This window comes from Caenorhabditis remanei, chromosome II (genome assembly GCF_010183535.1).
Source record: "Caenorhabditis remanei strain PX506 chromosome II, whole genome shotgun sequence".
Lineage (NCBI taxonomy): Eukaryota > Metazoa > Nematoda > Chromadorea > Rhabditida > Rhabditidae > Caenorhabditis > Caenorhabditis remanei.
Genome location: NC_071329.1, coordinates 17,627,656 through 17,645,405, shown reverse-complemented (window position 1 = coordinate 17,645,405; position 17,750 = coordinate 17,627,656). Strand labels below are relative to the sequence as shown.

At 40.4% G+C, this 17,750-nt stretch overlaps 7 protein-coding genes across 7 annotated transcripts; 3 read left to right on the top strand and 4 right to left on the bottom strand.

Annotated features, from left to right (window-relative positions):
• Positions 1-502: 502 nt before the first annotated feature.
• GCK72_007709 (uncharacterized protein) lies at positions 503-1,890 on the bottom strand (the record flags this gene model as incomplete). The annotated part of the gene is made up of 3 exons (XM_053726391.1): positions 503-626; positions 677-1,768; positions 1,820-1,890. 3 exons carry the CDS (start codon positions 1,888-1,890, stop codon positions 503-505), a joined length of 1,287 nt encoding a protein of 428 aa, XP_053590585.1.
• Positions 1,891-3,013: 1,123 nt separating this feature from the next.
• GCK72_007708 (uncharacterized protein) lies at positions 3,014-4,280 on the bottom strand (the record flags this gene model as incomplete). The annotated part of the gene is made up of 3 exons (XM_053726390.1): positions 3,014-3,263; positions 3,313-4,170; positions 4,216-4,280. The coding sequence occupies 3 exons, from the start codon at positions 4,278-4,280 to the stop codon at positions 3,014-3,016; spliced, it is 1,173 nt and encodes a 390-aa protein (XP_053590584.1).
• A 749-nt stretch (positions 4,281-5,029) lies between these two features.
• GCK72_007707 (uncharacterized protein) lies at positions 5,030-5,305 on the top strand (the record flags this gene model as incomplete). The annotated part of the gene is made up of 2 exons (XM_053726389.1): positions 5,030-5,094; positions 5,149-5,305. The coding sequence occupies 2 exons, from the start codon at positions 5,030-5,032 to the stop codon at positions 5,303-5,305; spliced, it is 222 nt and encodes a 73-aa protein (XP_053590583.1).
• A 399-nt stretch (positions 5,306-5,704) lies between these two features.
• Positions 5,705-7,053, bottom strand: GCK72_007706 (uncharacterized protein; the record flags this gene model as incomplete). The annotated part of the gene is made up of 3 exons (XM_053726388.1): positions 5,705-6,032; positions 6,080-6,934; positions 6,989-7,053. 3 exons carry the CDS (start codon positions 7,051-7,053, stop codon positions 5,705-5,707), a joined length of 1,248 nt encoding a protein of 415 aa, XP_053590582.1.
• A 678-nt stretch (positions 7,054-7,731) lies between these two features.
• On the bottom strand, positions 7,732-9,003 carry GCK72_007705 (uncharacterized protein; the record flags this gene model as incomplete). The annotated part of the gene is made up of 3 exons (XM_053726387.1): positions 7,732-7,981; positions 8,031-8,888; positions 8,939-9,003. The coding sequence occupies 3 exons, from the start codon at positions 9,001-9,003 to the stop codon at positions 7,732-7,734; spliced, it is 1,173 nt and encodes a 390-aa protein (XP_053590581.1).
• Positions 9,004-9,741: 738 nt separating this feature from the next.
• GCK72_007704 (uncharacterized protein) lies at positions 9,742-11,007 on the top strand (the record flags this gene model as incomplete). The annotated part of the gene is made up of 3 exons (XM_053726386.1): positions 9,742-9,806; positions 9,852-10,706; positions 10,755-11,007. 3 exons carry the CDS (start codon positions 9,742-9,744, stop codon positions 11,005-11,007), a joined length of 1,173 nt encoding a protein of 390 aa, XP_053590580.1.
• A 1,255-nt stretch (positions 11,008-12,262) lies between these two features.
• Positions 12,263-13,560, top strand: GCK72_007703 (uncharacterized protein; the record flags this gene model as incomplete). Its single annotated transcript, XM_053726385.1, has 3 exons — positions 12,263-12,327; positions 12,421-13,257; positions 13,302-13,560. The coding sequence occupies 3 exons, from the start codon at positions 12,263-12,265 to the stop codon at positions 13,558-13,560; spliced, it is 1,161 nt and encodes a 386-aa protein (XP_053590579.1).
• Between the last annotated feature and the right edge of the window lie 4,190 nt (positions 13,561-17,750).

Sequence of the window (17,750 nt, the reverse complement as noted above, 5' to 3'; positions counted from 1 at the left end):
GATTCAATTTCAATTTAGCTGTCAGCCATAAAATGACTCAAATACACGAAAAGTTATCTTTCAAAGCGAGAGGCCGTCACAGAAGGGATGGTTCAAAAATTGTGTCGAAATCAAATAAAAAATTGAAAGAGATGCACAAAGATAACAATAAAAATGGACGTGGGAGATAAATAGTAATAGTCAATGGGGGGGGGGGGGATCAAAACAAAAGAAAAACGAATTTCGCGGGCCGAAACGCAAGTGCGGCAGGGAGTTGTGGGCGGAGCTTTAAACTGCAAGCGGCGCCAATGAAATTCCAGCGGATTTTTTAACAAGCAACATTGATTTTCAAGATAAACTCGGGTTTTAATTGGGCAGATATACAAAATTTAAATATACAGAAAAAAAAACGTTTAGAAATAAGCTCAAGTTTCAACTTGCAGTTTAAGCTCCGCCGATAACTACCTACTGCACTTGCGTTTCAGCCCGCGAAACTTTTTTTTTGAAATGGAAGAGATTCTGGTTACAATGCCATTGAGTATCCTATGGGATGAATCTTCGTATGCATGTATTCTTGTTCATAATAGACATTGAGTTCCGCTTCTTCGCTTAGTTTGAATGTAATGCAGTGTGGGAACTTGGTCTCTCTGAAAATGTATAATCCTTCATAGTTATATTTATGCTTTACAACTCATACCTTGTTTCTGGATATAATTTTTCACTCGAACCATCTAGCTGACGGATATCGTCAAAAGCATCATAAACAACTTGGTCGGCAATGTCGAATACTGGAAAGGAATAGTGAGTTCCGATAGCTGGCGTGTTGCGTTTCCATTCACCGACTAGGAATAAAATTTCCCTCTGATATCCATAATTACAAAAGATTACACGTTGATTAGAAAGTTGTCGTAGTTGCTCATTAGAAAGAGTTCCTTCCACAGTAAGAACTTTTGCTGATTTAATTATTGCGTGATCGAGATCATCATTATCGGCGTGCACTACAATTCGCAAAGATTGTAGTGCGTGTTGTCCAGTGCTGTTGATTAGCGGTCCAAGCTCGTTAAAAACCTTTGAATAGTCACTGGAAATTGTCAAATCATGGACAATAAAGTGACTTTGAAACTTGTATCGAAAACAGTAAAATGAACGGATCTCCATTTTTTTCGTAATGATTAACTCCCTGTTTCCAAAAATTTTGTTGTACATGTACTTGACCGCATCAACCAGTTTACAGGTATAATTGACAAGCTCACTCTTCTTTTCATTGCCCGTAGAGACATTCAGTCCAATACAGTAATAGTATGGCATCTCGTGAGGCTTCATACCCATATGTCTCAATATATAAGGAATCAAGTAGTCGTAATTGCCATGGAATAAGCATTGTAGTTTTGACATATCCTGTTTTTTAGAGAGTGAAATGTCTGAACGAGCCTTTTCAGCCGATTCTGATAAGTCAGCATGGGTTAAAGAGTGCATCTCCAATAAAATGTTCACATAATATTCGCAATCAATTGAGGGCTCGGAAGACTCCCAGAAGAATGAATCGTCGGGGCCAACGGAATAATCCTTAAAGCCATATTGATCCACGTCATAGAATATGTAGTCCTTACAATTAAAATTATCATATTCCGGTAAGTACTCAGTCCGGCGTGGGACTTTATGAAGAGTGACACCGTAAGTTGTGTCATTGATCTGAACATCCATCGGATTCAATTTTAGATTGTATATTCTTAGTGGAGTAGTCCTGTCGGCTGTTCGAATTTCTAGACATCTTTGGGCGAGTTCCAACCTGAACAGAACATACTGGAACGTTTTGAAATTGTAATTTTTCGAAATTTACCTCAAGTTAGCATTTAGATACAGTAGAACAGCTTTCGACGTCTGATAGGCAAGCGGTTGATTTGTGCTCATTTTCTGAATAGCTAGCCGGTTGAAATGGAAGGCAGTTAAAATGGAAAGAAATGGATGTAATGAGGACGAGACGGGGGGAATGAGAGAATTGAAGGTGTGAGATAGGAGACAACACACATTGGGATGCGCGGACTATGTACAAATGAACAGACGGATTAGATAGTGTTAATTGTTTCCGAGCTATGGGAAACAATAGAAAGTGAACAATAGGATAGGCAAGTCATGTTATGGCGACAATGGAATACGTAAGACTGCATACAATTTTAGATTAGATGAGCCTAAAAAACTGATAGTCATCGAAGGTGGCAAGAGATCCGCCTCTGAAAGTTTACTATTGCAGGTCTGAAAATTAGTAAGGACTGAACCTGTAGCACGGGGGCATAATTAGAGAAACTCACTTTTGACTAGAATCTAGGTACCGTACAATGCACTCAATTCTAGTGGTTTTGTCATTTCCCTGGAAAAGATTTATATAATTGAAAACGACACAACAATCTCATTTTCAGTTACTCTTCAATCCTTCGTCCTGAGTTTCCCAGAGATTTCCCAGAGAGAACTCTCCCATGTGGTCTGGTCTCTTGTGAATTAGCCAGCTGCGGTTATGTCCATCATCAGATGGTCATTTTCTGCAACGTTATTAGGCCACAATCAGAACGGTCTCTGGGATGAGTCTACAGTGCGCATAACGCGATAAAATGTTCTTACGTAACTGGGAATTTTGAAAATGTCTATGAACACCAAAAACTTCACTGTGTTCGGAAGAAAACGGCTGATTGAGTAATTTATGCGCCTTTAAGCTACAGTAGGAAGAATTTGCACTTTTAAAGAGTCAGTAATCCCTTGGAGTCGCATGGTGCCGTGTGGTACATGAACAATTACACAAAGATTTTACGATAAATTTCAGTCACTCCACATCTGATGGAGTGACTGAAATTTTAATGTGATTTTGAGAGGAACAACACACTAAGACAATACAAATGCTTCATTTAACAGCTCTGAATAAAACAAATTGTGGGGTATTTTTCAAACGAACTATTGCTCCACCGAAACCAAAGAAAATTATGTGCAAAATTCAAGGTGATTTCGGTGGAGCGCAGTTGTGAGAACTGTGCCGAGCAAATTATTAGAACTCAGTGCTCGGAGCATAGAAAAATGAGTAAGCAAACAACAGAAAGATCATAGACGGAAGAACAAGTGGGACACCATCCTGACAATTTCGAGGTATCACTTCTGAAGTCGTCGCCACCACTTTCATAACAACTGCTGAGATGTGCCAATTAAAGTTGTTATCAATGCCTCTGTCGACTCCATAAACCAAAAGATTCGACGAATCGTTGATAGGAATACAAAATCGGGGACAGTTTGGGAGGAAACTGAAAACAAAGAATTTATCAAGTCATGATTTCTTTTCCTTCAACTTACTTCTCTTCAACATTCTTCAAGTCATCTTCGAACTCCTCAAATGTTTCCTTAATAGACCTCAATATTGCCTGATCAGTCATCACGAACGGCTTCTCCATTATTACAGTTGTTCCAATCGACTTCTCGCCACTCAACCAATCTCTGATGAGTGTCATCACACCCTCTTCTCTAATTTTACTGTGCTGAATTACAACAGTTTTGTTAGTGAGCTTTCTTATATCATTTAGTGGAATAGTCTCATTGAGTCGCAGCGACATTTCGTTAATGGCTAAAAAGTCTGAATTTTGAACAATTTGATGTTCAAAGATTTCTGATCCAAGGAAAGGAATTTGGAGTTTTTTCAGCGGGAAACTAGATACATCGATAAGCGGAAGGTAGTATTTGAAATCTTCTCTATTTGTGTTGAGTTCTTTGATCCGGAAATTCAATCCTTCGGGTAAACGAAGAATAGCTCGAGAATAGTACACATTGAATTCCAGCATGTTCACTCGAATATCCTTCCTTCCTCCCAACATAATATGATTCAACTTTTCCAGTGCGATGTAATCCTTTACGTTCTCAGGGAGAGGTCTGCTAGCAATCCTTTCTCTATTTCTAGAGAAAACAACTTCGCAAAACCGGCGGTGCCATACAGAATCTGAGTGTCCTGATCGGATAAATCCAGGTTGCATTCTGACCTCATCCGGTCTACTTTCATATCGAGGATCGTTTTCAGGGATTTGTTCTGTCGCTATGTGAATTTCGATAGAGATCTTGTTCAATGCCAACGAATTTCCTGTGATTTGAACATGGTCCAAGTTGAATGGAATCGATTTTTCAGCTTGTTGGAGAGCGGGGCTGCGGGAGACGAGACGAATTCTGAAGTGTTATTGATGAAATTAATTCAAGCAAGAGATAACAAACCGTTTATTCGCCTCCAGAAACTCGATAATACATCGCTGACCAGGGTAGGAGAGATCGTACGTCATCTGCAAGAGACTAGGAAGACTAAGATAGAGGACGGGCAGTCACTGAATAAGAGAAGATGAGCAAGTAGCACCTGTCACCCCAGAGACCATTCTGAGTGTGATCAAATAAAAAGATAACCATCTAATGGTGGATGAGTCAGTGAATGTGTGCGAGTGGCACCTATTTCTCCATCTGTCGTCCCAGACACCCACGCCACACTGCACCTCCAATTTATCCAAGGGATTTCTAAAGTGCAAAATCTTACTGTAGCTTGAAGGCGCATAACAAAACAGTTTTAATAAAGTATACCCATTGGACCGTTTTCTACCGAATTAAGTGAAGTTTTGATGTTTTATAGCAAATTTTCGAAACATAGTTGTTATCTCCAAAAACATTTTTATCGCGTTATGCGCACAGTAGACTTCTGACGCTTTTTCCGTCGCGTTGACGCAGTATTAGTGAGAGGGCTCCGCTGGACTTAATTCTAGTACTCAATTCTAGTAGTTTTGTCATTTCCTTGGAAATGATTTATATAATCGAAAAAGACACAACAATCACGTTTTTTGTTGCACTTCAATCCTTCGTCTCCCTTTCCCAGACCTACTTTCCCATGGGGTCTCTTGTGGATTAGCCAGCTGTGTTTATATCCATCATTAGATGGTTATCTTCTTATTTGATCATGGTTTCTGAGGTGACAGGTGCTACTCGCTCATCTTCACTTATTCAGTGACTGCCCGTCCTCACTCTTAGTCTTCCTAGTCTCTTGCAGATGACGTACGATCTCTCCTACCCTGGTCAGCGATGTATTATCGAGTTTCTGGAGGCGAATAATCGGTTTGTTAAAAATGAGTATAGGGAATTTAATCAATTTCATTGGTAACATTTCAGAATTCATCTTGTATCCAGAAGTCCCGCTCTCCAAAAAGCAGAAAAATCGATACCATTCAATTTGAACCATGTTCAAATCGCTTCGGATGCTTTGACATTGAACAATATCAGTATGGTAATTATCCCTACAACAGAACAAATTCCTGAGGACGACTGAGAGTAGACCTACCGAGGTTAGAAGTTACAGTAAGGATTTGCATTTCTGTAATCCCTTGGTAAGTTGGAGGCCCAGGGTGCCGTGTGGTACATGAACAATTACACATCGATTTTACGACATCCGATGGAGTGACTGAATTTTTAATGAGATTTTGAGAGGAACAACACACTGGCAAAACAAATGATTCATATGATAACTCTGAATAACACAAATTGTGGAGTATTTTGCATATCAATAATTTCAAAGTCTCATTCAAACAAATTGATATAGCAGCACAGACTATTAACACGACACGCGTATTACAACCGCGCTCCACCAAAACGAAATAAAATTATGAGCGAAATTGAGATACTCAGAGAAAGGTGGAGCGCAGTTGGAAGAACTGTGCCGAGCAAATAATTAGAACTCAGTGCTCGGAGCACAGAAATATGAGTAAGCAACCAACAATATGAGTAAGCAACCAACAATATGAGTAAGCAACCAACAATATGAGTAAGCAACCAACAATATGAGTAAGCAACCAACAAAGATCATAAACGGGAGAACTAGTGACACACCATTCCGACAATTTCCAGGCATCACTTCTGGAGTCGTCGCCACCACTTTCATAACAAATGCTGAGATGGGACAATTAAAGTGGTTAACAATGCCTTTGTCAACTCCATAAACCAGAAGATTCGACGAATTGTTAATAGGGATACAGAAGCGGGGACAGTTTGGGAGGAAACTGAAAATATGAAAATTCAAGTCATGATTTCTTTTCCTTCAACTTACTTCTCTTCAACATTCTTCAAGTCATCTTCGAACTCCTCATATGTTTCCTTAATAGACCTCAATATTTCCTGATGAGTCATCACGAACGTCTTCTCCATTATTAAAGTTGTTCCAATCGACTTCTCGCCACTCAACCAATTTCTGATGAGTGTTATTATGTCCTCTTTTCTCATTCTACTGTGCTGAATTACAACAGTTTTGTTGGTGAGCTTGTTAATATCATTTAGTGGAATGCTCTCGTTGAATAGTGTAAATTCGTCAATGGTTAAACAGCCAGCAAGTTGAACAATTGGATGTTCAAAGATTTGTGATCCAAGGAAAGGGATTTTTAGTTTCTTCAGCGGAAAACTGGATACATCGATAAGCGGAAGGTAGTATTTGAAATCTTCTTTATTTGTGTTGAGCCCTCTGATCCGAAAATTCAAACCTTCGAGCAAACGAAGATTAGCTCGAGAATAGAACACATTGAACTCCAGCATGTTCACTCGAATATCCTTCCTTCCTCCCAACATAATCCGATTCAACTTTTCCAGCGCGATGTAGTCCTTCACGTTTTCTGCGAGAGGTCTGCTAGCAATCTGTTCTCCATTTCTAAAGAAAACAACTTCTTTAAACCGGCGGTGCCATACAGAAGCAGAGTGCCCTGATCTGATAAATCCGGGTTGCGTTTCAACCTCATCCGGTCTACTTGCATATCGAGGATCGTCCTCAGGGATTTGTTCTGTTGCTGGGATAATTACCATACTGATATTGTTCAATGTCAAAGCATCCGAAGCAATTTGAACATAATCCAAATTGCATGGTATCGATTTTTCTGCATTTTGGAGAGCGGGGCTTCTGGATACAAGATGAATTCTGAAATGTGTTTGAGATTGAATTCCCTATGTATATTCACAAAAAATAACAAACCTTTTATTCGCCTCCAGAAACTCGATAATACATCGCTGACCAGGATAGGAGAGATCGTACGTCATCTGCAAGAGACTAGAAAGACTAAGATAGAGGACGGAGAGTCTCTGAGTGAGTGAAAGTATGTGAGTGATGGAGAAATAGGTGCCACTCGCACACATTCACTGACTCATCCACCATTAGATGGTTATCTTTTTATTTGATCTCACTCAGAATGGTTACCTTTTGCAACGTTATTAGGCCACAATCAGAACGGTCTCTGAGATGAGTCTACTGTGCGCATAACGCGATAAAATGTTCTTACCGAAAAAAAGTAAATGGGAATTTTGAAAATGTTTTTGAAAAAAAAACTTCACTGTGTTCGGAAGAAAACGGCTGATTGAGTAATTTTTGTATACTGTATGAAAACTTTTTCGTTATGCGCCTTTAAGCTACAGTAAGAAAGTGCACTTCTAAAGAGTCAGTAATCCCTTGGAGTCGCATGGTGCCGTGTGGTACATGAACAATTACACAAAGATTTTACGATATGTACATCTGATGGAGTGACTGAAATTTTAAATGAGATTTTGAGAGGAACAACACACTAAGACAATAAAAATGCTTCATTTAACAACTCTGAATAAAACAAATTGTGGGGTATTTTTCAAACGAACTATTGCTCCACCGAAACCAAAGAAAATTATGTGCAAAATTCAAGGTGATTTCGGTGGATCGCAGTTGTAAGAACTGTGCCGAGCAAATAATTAGAACTCAGTGCTCGGAGCATCGAAAAATGAGAAAGCAAACAACAGAAAGATCATAGATGGGAGAACAAGTGACACACCATTCTGACAATTTCGAGGTATCACTTCTGAAGCCGTCGCCACCACTATCATAACAACTGCTGAGATGTGCCAATTAAAGTTGTTATCAATGCCTCTGTCAACTCCATAAACCAAAAGATTCGACGAATCGTTGATAGGAATACAGAAGCGGGGACAGTTTGGAAGGAAACTGAAAATAAATAAAATTTCAAGTCATGATTTCTTTTCCTTCAACTTACTTCTCTTCAACATTTTCCAAGTTGTCTTCAAACTCCTCATATGTTTCCTTAATAGACCTGAGTATTGCCTGATTAATCGGCATGAAAGACTTCTCCAACATTAGAGTTGTTCCAATTGACTTCTCGCCACTCAACCAATTTCTCATGAGTGTCATCACACCCTCTTTACTAATTTTACTGTACTGAATTAAAACAGTTTTGTTAGTGAGCTTTCTTATATCATTTAGTGGAATAGTCTCATTGAGTCGCAGCGACATTTCGTTAATGGCTAAAAAGTCTGAATTTTGAACAATTTGATGTTCAAAGATTTCTGATCCACAGAAAGGAATTTGGAGTTTCTTCAGCGGAAAACTGGATACATCGATAAGCGGAAGGTAGTATTTGAAATCTTCTCTATTTGTGTTGAGTTCTTTGATCCGGAAATTCAATCCTTCGGGTAAACGAAGAATAGCTCGAGAATAGTACACATTGAATTCCAGCATGTTCACTCGAATATCCTTCCTTCCTCCCAACATAATATGATTCAACTTTTCCAGTGCGATGTAATCCTTTACGTTCTCAGGGAGAGGTCTGCTAGCAATCCTTTCTCTATTTCTAGAGAAAACAACTTCGCAAAACCGGCGGTGCCATACAGAATCTGAGTGTCCTGATCTGATAAATCCAGGTTGCATTCTGACCTCATCCGGTCTACTTTCATATCGAGGATCGTTTTCAGTGATTTGTTCTGTCGCTATGTGAATTTCGATAGAGATCTTGTTCAATGCCAACGAAATTCCTGTGATTTGAACATGGTCCAAGTTGAATGGAATCGATTTTTCAGCTTGTTGAAGAGCGGGGCTGCGAGAGACGAGACGAATTCTGAAATGTGTTTGAAGTTAAATTCCCTATATTCACAAGAAATAACAAACCTTTTATTCGCCTCCAGAAACTCGATAATACATCGCTGACCAGGATAGGAGAGGTCGTACGTCATCTGCAAGAGACTAGGAAGACTAAGATAGAGGACGGAGAGTCTCTGAGTGAGTGAATGTGTGCGAGTGGCACCTGTTTCTCCATCTGTCATCCCAGAGACCCACATCACCTTGCACCTCCTATTTACCCAAGGGATTTCTAAAGTGCAAATTATTACTGTAGCTTAAAGGCGCATAGCAAAACAGTTTTCATACAGTACACCCGTTTGGCCGTTTTCTTCCGAACTCAGTTTGGTAGCAATCAAATTTCTGAAATTCCCCTCTTATCGCGTTATGCGTACAGTGCACTTCTGACGCTATTTCCGTCGCGGTGACGCATTAACAGTTGATTTAGAAGTGATAGAGTGCCATGTACCACCAGTTATCGTCATTACGTTATGTCCATCAGCCGATCCACTAATCCATTCCATTATTGACAGTTATTTCTTTTTTTATATCCCTTGTAATGTCCGATTCCCCCACTGGTAGTTTTGTCATTTTCCTGGAAAAGATTTATATAATCGAAAACGACACAACAATCACGTTTTTTGTTGCACTTCAATCCTTCCTCCTGGATTTTCCAGAGCTACTTTCCCATGACTCTTGTGGATTAGCCAGCTGTGTTTATATCCATCATGAGATGGTTATCATCTTATTTGATCACACTCAGAATGGTCTCTGAGGTGACAGGTGCTACTTGCTCATCTTCTCTTATTCAGTGACTGCTCGTCCTCACTCTCAGTCTTCCTAGTCCCTTACCGATGACGTACAATCTCTCCTATCCTGGTCAGCGATGTATTATCGAGTTTCTTGAGGCGAATAAAAGGTTTGTTATCTCTTGCTTGAATTAATTTCATCAATAAAAATTCAGAATTCGTCTCGTCTCCCGCAGCCCAGCTCTCCAACAAGCGGAAAAGTCGATACCATTCAATTTGAACCATGTTCATATTGCTTCGGATGCTTTGACATTGAACAATATCAGTATGGTAATTATCCCTACAACAGAACAAATCCCTGAGAACGACCCTCGATATGAGAGTAGACCTGCCGAGGTTAGAATGCAACTTGGATTTATCAGATCAGGACACTCTGACTCAGTATGGCACCGCAAGTTTAAAGAAGTTGTTTTCTTTAGAAATAGAGAACGGATTGCTAGCAGACCTATCCCTGAGAACGTAAAGGATTACATAGCACTAGAAAAGTTGAACCAGATTATGTTGGGAGGAAGGAAGGATATTCGAGTGAATACGCTGGAATTGCAAACTTACGGTTCTCGAGTTATTCTTCGGTTACCTGAAGGGTTGAATTTACGGATTAACGGACTTGACACAAATACAGTAGACTTCAAATACTACCTTCCGCTCATCGATGCATCTAGTTTTCCGCTGAAGAAACTGAAAATCCCTTTCCTTGGATCAGAAGCCTTTGAACATCCAATTGTTCAAAATTCTGACTGTTTAACCATTAACGAACTACTTTTAATCAATGATACTATTCCATTAAATGATATAAGAAAGCTCACCAATAAAACTGTTGTAATTCAGCACAGTAAAATGAGAATAGAAGAGATGATGACACTCATCAGAAATTGGTTGAGTGGCGAGAAGTCGATTGGAACAACTTTAATGTTGGAGAAGTATTTCGTGCCGATTAATCAGGCAATATTCAGGTCTATCAAGGAAACATATGAGGAGTTTGAAGATGACTTGGAAAATGTTGAAGAGAAGTGAGTTTAACGAAAATAAATCATGACTTGAAAATTTTTTATTTTCAGTTTCCTTCCAAACTGTCCTCGCTTTTGTATTCCTATCAACAATATGTCAAATCTTTTGGTTTATGGAGTCGACAGAGGAATTGTTAACAACAATCGGCCAGCTTCAGCATTTGTTATGAAAGTAGTTGCGACGAATCCAGAAGTGATTCCAGGCAATTGTCAATTCGAGGATGGTGCCCCACTTATTCTCCCGTCTATGATCTTTGTATTGTTTGCCTTCTCATATTTCTGTGCTCCGAGCACTAGTCCATGATATCCACTTGTTTGAACAACTTTGAATTTATTCCTACGCAACGTGTGCTAATTTGTTTTATTAAGAGTTATCAAATAAATCATTTATATTGTCTCTATGCGTTGTTCACCTCAAACTTTTGTAAACAATTTCATTTCAGTCCGTCGATTCTTCAGTTATAGGCTTTTATCTTGAAATACAATGTTGCTCGTTAAAAAATCAGCTGGAATTTCATATGCGCTCCTTGTAGCTTATGCTCCGCCCACATCTCCCTACCGCACTTCCGTTTCAGCCCTCGAATTTTTTTTTGAAAAGCCTTGTCGAAACTTTATTTTTCACAGTACCACGGCACCCTGCGCCTCCACCTTACCCAAGGGGTTACTGACGCTTCTTTAGCAGTCCAAATGCTTTCTTATTGTAGCTTAAAGGCGCATAGCAAAACAGTTTTCATACAAGATACAGAAATTAACAAATCAGCTGTTTTTTACTGAATTCAATGAAGTTTTGGTGTTTTATAACAATAAAATATCGAAAATTCCCCTAAACTTATTTTTAATCTCCAAAAAGTTGGTATTTTTCATACTTGTCAAGCCCCGGGTCGGGTATACTCAGCGAAAGCAAAGCACGACCCAAAGGCCGGGTGTTTTGGCGTCAAAGTTAAAATTTTAGATTTTTTTTTAAATTTTTGAATTAACTTTTCATTTTTGGTGGTTTTTTTAGCGGTGAACAAAAAAGCATGTCGTGTACTTGGTTGGTGACCGAAGGGAACAAGGAACCCGTCTCTGAACATGTATAGAAGCAGTCTGAAAATTAATAAGCAATGAAACTATAGCATAGAGCATAAGTACAGAAACTCATATTTGGCTAGAATCCAATGCTTTCCGAACTCAATTCTAACAGTTTTGTCATCCCGTGAAAAAGATTAATACAGCTCGCCACAAAAATGTTTCTTTTTCACTGAGTCTCTCTATTTCGTACACGATTTTCTTCGGTTTCGGTTGAGCCCGGTTGTAAGAACAGTGCCGTGATAATAGGAGATTAAACAACCTCAACAATCATGTTTAGAGAAGTTACTCTTCAATTCTGTGTTTCCCAGAGCTACTTTCCCATGGTGACTCTTGTGGATTAGCCAGCTGTGGTTATGACCATCATTAGATGGTTATCTTTTGCATAAACGGCCTCTGGGATGACAGAAGGAAGAGAAGGTGACACTAACATGCATTTCCTCACTCAGAGACTGCTCGTTCTCTATCTTAGTCTCCCTAGTCTCTTGTCGATGACGTACCATCTCTCCTATCCTGGTCAGCGATGTATTATCGAGTTTCTGGAGGCGAATAAACGGTTTGTTATCTCTTGCTTAAAATGAGTATAATTTCATTAACAAAATTAGGGAATTCAATCTCAAACACATTTCAGAATTCATCTTGTATCCAGAAGCCCCGCTCTTCAAAAAGCAGAAAAATCGATACCATTCAACTTGGACCATGTTCAAATCACTCTATTCTCTTTGACACTAAACAATATCTGTATCCAAATTCACCCAGCGACAGAACAAATCCCTGAAGACGATCCTCGATATGAAAGTAGACCGGATGACGTTAAAATGCAACCTGGATTTATCAGATCAGGACACTCTGACTCAGTATGGCATCGCCGGTTTCACGAAGTTGTTTTCTTTAGAAATAGAGAACGGATTGCTAGCAGACCTATCCCTGAGAACGTAAAGGATTACATAGCACTGGAAAAGTTGTACCAGATTATGTTGGGAGGAAGGAAGGATATTCGAGTGAACATGCTGGAATTGGAAACATACGGTTCTCGAGTTATTCTTCGGTTACCTGAAGGTTTGAATTTTCGGATTAACGGACTTGACACAAATAGAGAAGACTTCAAATACTACCTTCCTCTTATTGATTCATCGAGTTTTCCGCTGAAAAAACTAAAAATCCCTTTCCTTGGATCACAAATCTTTGAACACCAAATTGTTCAAAATTCTGACTGTTTGACTATTGACGAACTTTCGCTAATCAATGATACTATTCCATTAAATGATATAAGAAAGCTCACCAACAAAACTGCTGTAATTCAGCACAGTAAAATGAGAATAGAAGAGATGATGACACTCATCAGAAATTGGTTGAGTGGCGAGAAGTCGATTGGAACAACTTTAATGTTGGAGAAGTCGTTCATGCCGATTAATCAGGCAATACTCAGGTCTATTAAGGAAATATTCAAGGAGTTTGAAAACGACTTGGAGAATGTTGAAGAGAAGTAAGTTGATGGAAATCATGACTTGAAATTTTATTTATTTTCAGTTTCCTCCTAAACTGTCCCCGCTTTTGTATTCCTATCAACGATTCGTCGAATCTTCTGCTTTATGGAATCAGCAGAGGCATTGTTAACAACAACATAAATTGGCCCGTCTCGGCATTTGTTATGAAAGTAGTTGCGACGACTCCAGAAGTGATGCCAGGCAATTGTCTATTCGAGGATGGTGCCCCACTTATTCTCCCGTCTATGATCTTTGTATTGTTTGCCTTCTCATATTTTTGTGGTCCGAGCACTAGTCCATGATATCCACTTGTTTGAATGAGACTTTGTAATTTTTCCTATGTAAAGTACTCCACGGCTGCTAATTTGTTTTATTTTTAATTGAATCTTTTGGATTCTGTCCGAATTATCAAATGAAGCATTTGTACTGTCTATGTGCGTTGTTCCTATCAACATCTCGTTAAAAATTTCATTCAGGCTGTCAGATGCAGACATCGTAAAAATCTTCGTGTAATCATTCGTTAACAACTTTTTGAGAGGTACTGTACTCTCGGCAATCTCGCACTGTACTCTGTCAAATGAAACTCCGCCAGAAGTGTCTCGTGTTTAACAATCCTGAATTTCCCATCGAGGTTTAATCTTGAAAAATTTTGGATCATTTCTCGAATCAGAGCTCCATAGGCGCAGATCATACGAGATGTCCTTCGCGTTTTTGCATGTTTGTCCGTCGACGTAGAACACGGCACACATCTTTTCAGTTGTTAGAAGAGGTAGACGATGAGGTTTGGGTAGAAACCATTGTGTTGTGCCCATAAAGGAGGGGTTAGTCCCTTTAGGAGCACAAGCCAGGCAGGGTAGACAGGAAGAGTGATAGATAACGGAGAGGAAGTGAAGGAAACGAAGAGACGACGGAGATAGTAAGGAGAGACGGTGACGAGAGGACTAAGAGAGTGTTAGACTAGAAGAAAGATAGTGAAAGTGTATGAAGATGAGAGAAACCTGAAAAGAGAGAGAGAACGAAGAATTGGTGGTAATTATAATGATTTATTATTATGGTTAAAGTAAGAACGCTTGGTGATTCGCGTTGTGAATGTTATTTTCATATTAGAAAACATATTAAAATTAGAGAAAAGAAACGATAAAAGGAGCGGCGTGACCGCGGTCCCTCATGCCCCCAAACGATTCGAAATTGCCTCCGCCGACGGCAACCCATCTCCACGGCAAGTGAGTCGCGACGCAGAGAAATGTCCAGCAGAGCGCGGATGCAGCAGGACAGTGAAGAGGAAAACAGAAAGAGGCGATTCCAGGGAAAATGACGACGGGGAAGCTGAAAAGGGGAGTTAGAAGGGTGGAGCTTTGCTCCTTTTAACTGTTTGGGTGTTTAGGTATTATTATGTATCGTATACTGTTACAAACGCCACGTTTGTATACTTTAAACGTGTACCTTCCTCAAGGTTACACGCATTTTATTATTTCTATTTTTCCATTGACCTTGCCTTTTTATCATGCCATGTCAAGGTCAATGTTATTCTGAACTTTCACTAAAAAGCTCAGTTCTGATTTTCCCTCGCTCCTCGATCACCGCAATAAAGAGTATAATTATAACCCCGTCTTCTACGACATAAAGATGGCGGACACTACATATACGACTTGTGAAATCAAGGGATTTCACAACACATTGTTCTTTTCTAGTTGGGAATCTGAAACAGAGGGGTTTTACCAATGGGTACTCATTTTTAAACAAATTTTTTTGAAAATCACAGTACCGAACGTATATGAGAGCATGTGCAACATGTACACGCAAATTTGGTACCCAACTCCGGGTTACTGTAGTACGGTAGGTGTAAAGTGTGTTTCCTCATTCTTGTCAAGGCCTGACCCTTCAAAAAATGAAGAAATTTTTTCAAATTTTTTAATGAAATTTTTTAAATTTTTTTGTTTGAAAATGTGAAAATTTTTCATAATTTCTTCTATTTCTAAATTACAGTCAAAATTTTGACTTTCCGCGGAAAAAAATTCAACAATTTTCAAAATTTTGAAATTTGGCGCCAAGTACCCGGGCCTGCGCTTCCACCTTACCCAAGGGGTTACTGACGCTTCTTTAGCAGTCCAAATGCTTCTTTACTGTAGCTTAAAGGCGCATAGCAAAACAATTTTCATACAAAATACAGAAATTAACAAATCAGCCGTTTTCTACTGAATTCTGCAAAGTTTTGGTGTTTTATAGCAAATTTCGAAAAGTCCCCCAAATTGTTATCTCTAAAAACATTTTTATCGCGTTATGCGCACAGTAGACTTCTGACGCTTTTTCCGTGACACATTGGTTGTCGCGGAATTAATAGGTCTCAATTCACGACCTAACACAATCTACCAAAGCCACAACGGCTCCAGCATAATTACAACTGTCTCCACCAGACTACAACTTCACATTAATAATACATTAACTAACCCACGTGACCTTCCAACCGTCTGGCAATGCTAACCTTCTCGACTACAACAAATACCCGTGACCTTGGCCTTCAATCGTGACCGTGTGCCCTGGAGATAACGATCTGCCCTACATTCTGTACATAAAAGGAAGAAGAATCGACCAGAAGATCACTCAAACCGCTTCCTGTGAAGCCTGCTTCAACTGCCAAGCCGTCTCCGCCTTCATGCCATCCCCGCCATCATCTGCTTCGAAAGGAACCATCCCGAAGAAGGAGAAGGACGAGATGCCGCCACCGCCCGTGCCTATGGATACCACGGAGCCCGTTGGAGGAAAGCCCAAAATCCCATTGCTGAATGAACTCGGTTAGTAGTGTATTATTCCCTAATAAAGTTGTGAAACTTCTTCTTGTTATTACTGTCGCCAAACTAGTCTGACTTGGGGTTCCACGCCTTATAAGTCAGAACATGGTGCATCGACTGTGGTACACAACCCAGTGGTGGCGAGAGTGATTCTAAGAAGGGGTTCCACAGGGGAGCAGGAACCGCACCATCCGCGGTCACCGGAGCATCCGGTGAGCTAGAGTCAAAACCACAGAAAACAATGATAGGCTCCGCCGTTCCCCCACGAGGAACACCGCGAGGAGCCGAAACCCACTCACATTTACCCACACTGACGGTACTATTACAGGACTTCCACCACAAAAGGAAAAAAGGGACAAGAGAACCCCACTGGCTCCACCGATCTCGAGCGACGTGATCACTAAGCTCATCGGCAAACTCGACTCCATCGAGGCACGACTCGATAACCTCACGAAGACAGAGGAAACCAAGGCTCAAAAAAGAAAATCAACGGGAGCGTCAGGAGCTTCCCCAGCAAAGAAGGACGTTCGCTGCATATTTTGTGTGGGCAGTCACGCAGCATTGGACTGTCCCGAGTACATCACTTCGGGTGCTCGTTGGTCCCGCCTGAACACTCTCCACCTCTGCCCACATTGTGGCAGAGGTGGCCACGCTCAGAAAGACTGCTTCAAAAAGACGCGCAAGTGCTTCACGTGCCAACAGCCGCATCTGAGCGCGTTATGCCACGAGAAACCCACCGCACAGCCCAAGAATGCCGACACCCAGAACTAAAGCAACACCCGACACCCATGAAGTCACCACCGCCTTGTATCCTACTCGATACCGAACCACATTGTCTTCTTCTTTTAAAATAGACAATAAAAGAGTTTATTGAAATCACCCTCTTGTTCTCACATTTTTACACAGATTACGAAGTCACAAGAATAAACTATCCACTGAACCACCTACAGTTTGCTAGTTACTTACACAATACAGCACACCTTTCAGCAAACCATTCTCGTACTACACCTCGGAACTGCATAGGTACGAGCCCGCAACAAACTCATAAGTCAACAAGACGCACTATTCCGTCGGAAGTTACGTAGACTCATATGTCTCTCATCCTGTCAAGGGCCCAACGGCAGCCTGAGCAGGACATAATGATACCTAGTAATTCGATATTTCTAGACCAATGATAAGAAAACACCAAAGTTCCGTAATACGCACGATGCGAGCTGTAACAAATACTCTCGATCACTACCAGGTCTTATCAGTAAACGTTCCGGGACGTTTATCAGAAATATCGGTCTTTTTGTGACTTGAAAGCCCACGGCTTTCCGGAGATTCCGACACGTCTCTGCCCCGTACCACGGAGAATCACCTCCAGGAGACGCTAATACAGTACACGGGATCGAATCAGCAAGATTCGAATAACAAGATTCACAAAAATCCAGACACCATACTCACGAGAACCTCATACTAATGGACCAATATTTCAGAGCAACCTTCGGGATCCAACCGTCGTGCACGTTCTTCTCGTCGCAACAACACTTCGAAGAAAACCGGTGGAAACCGCAAGAAAAGAAACCATCACGGGTCATCGAAGTCGACCACCGCCAAGCAATGGAAAAACCTTGCTCCGGCAAAATCCATTTTCTCCAAACGAGCCAAGAAAACAGCTCTTATGATCGAAGGAATCCAACTGATCCTCGACAACCCTGACG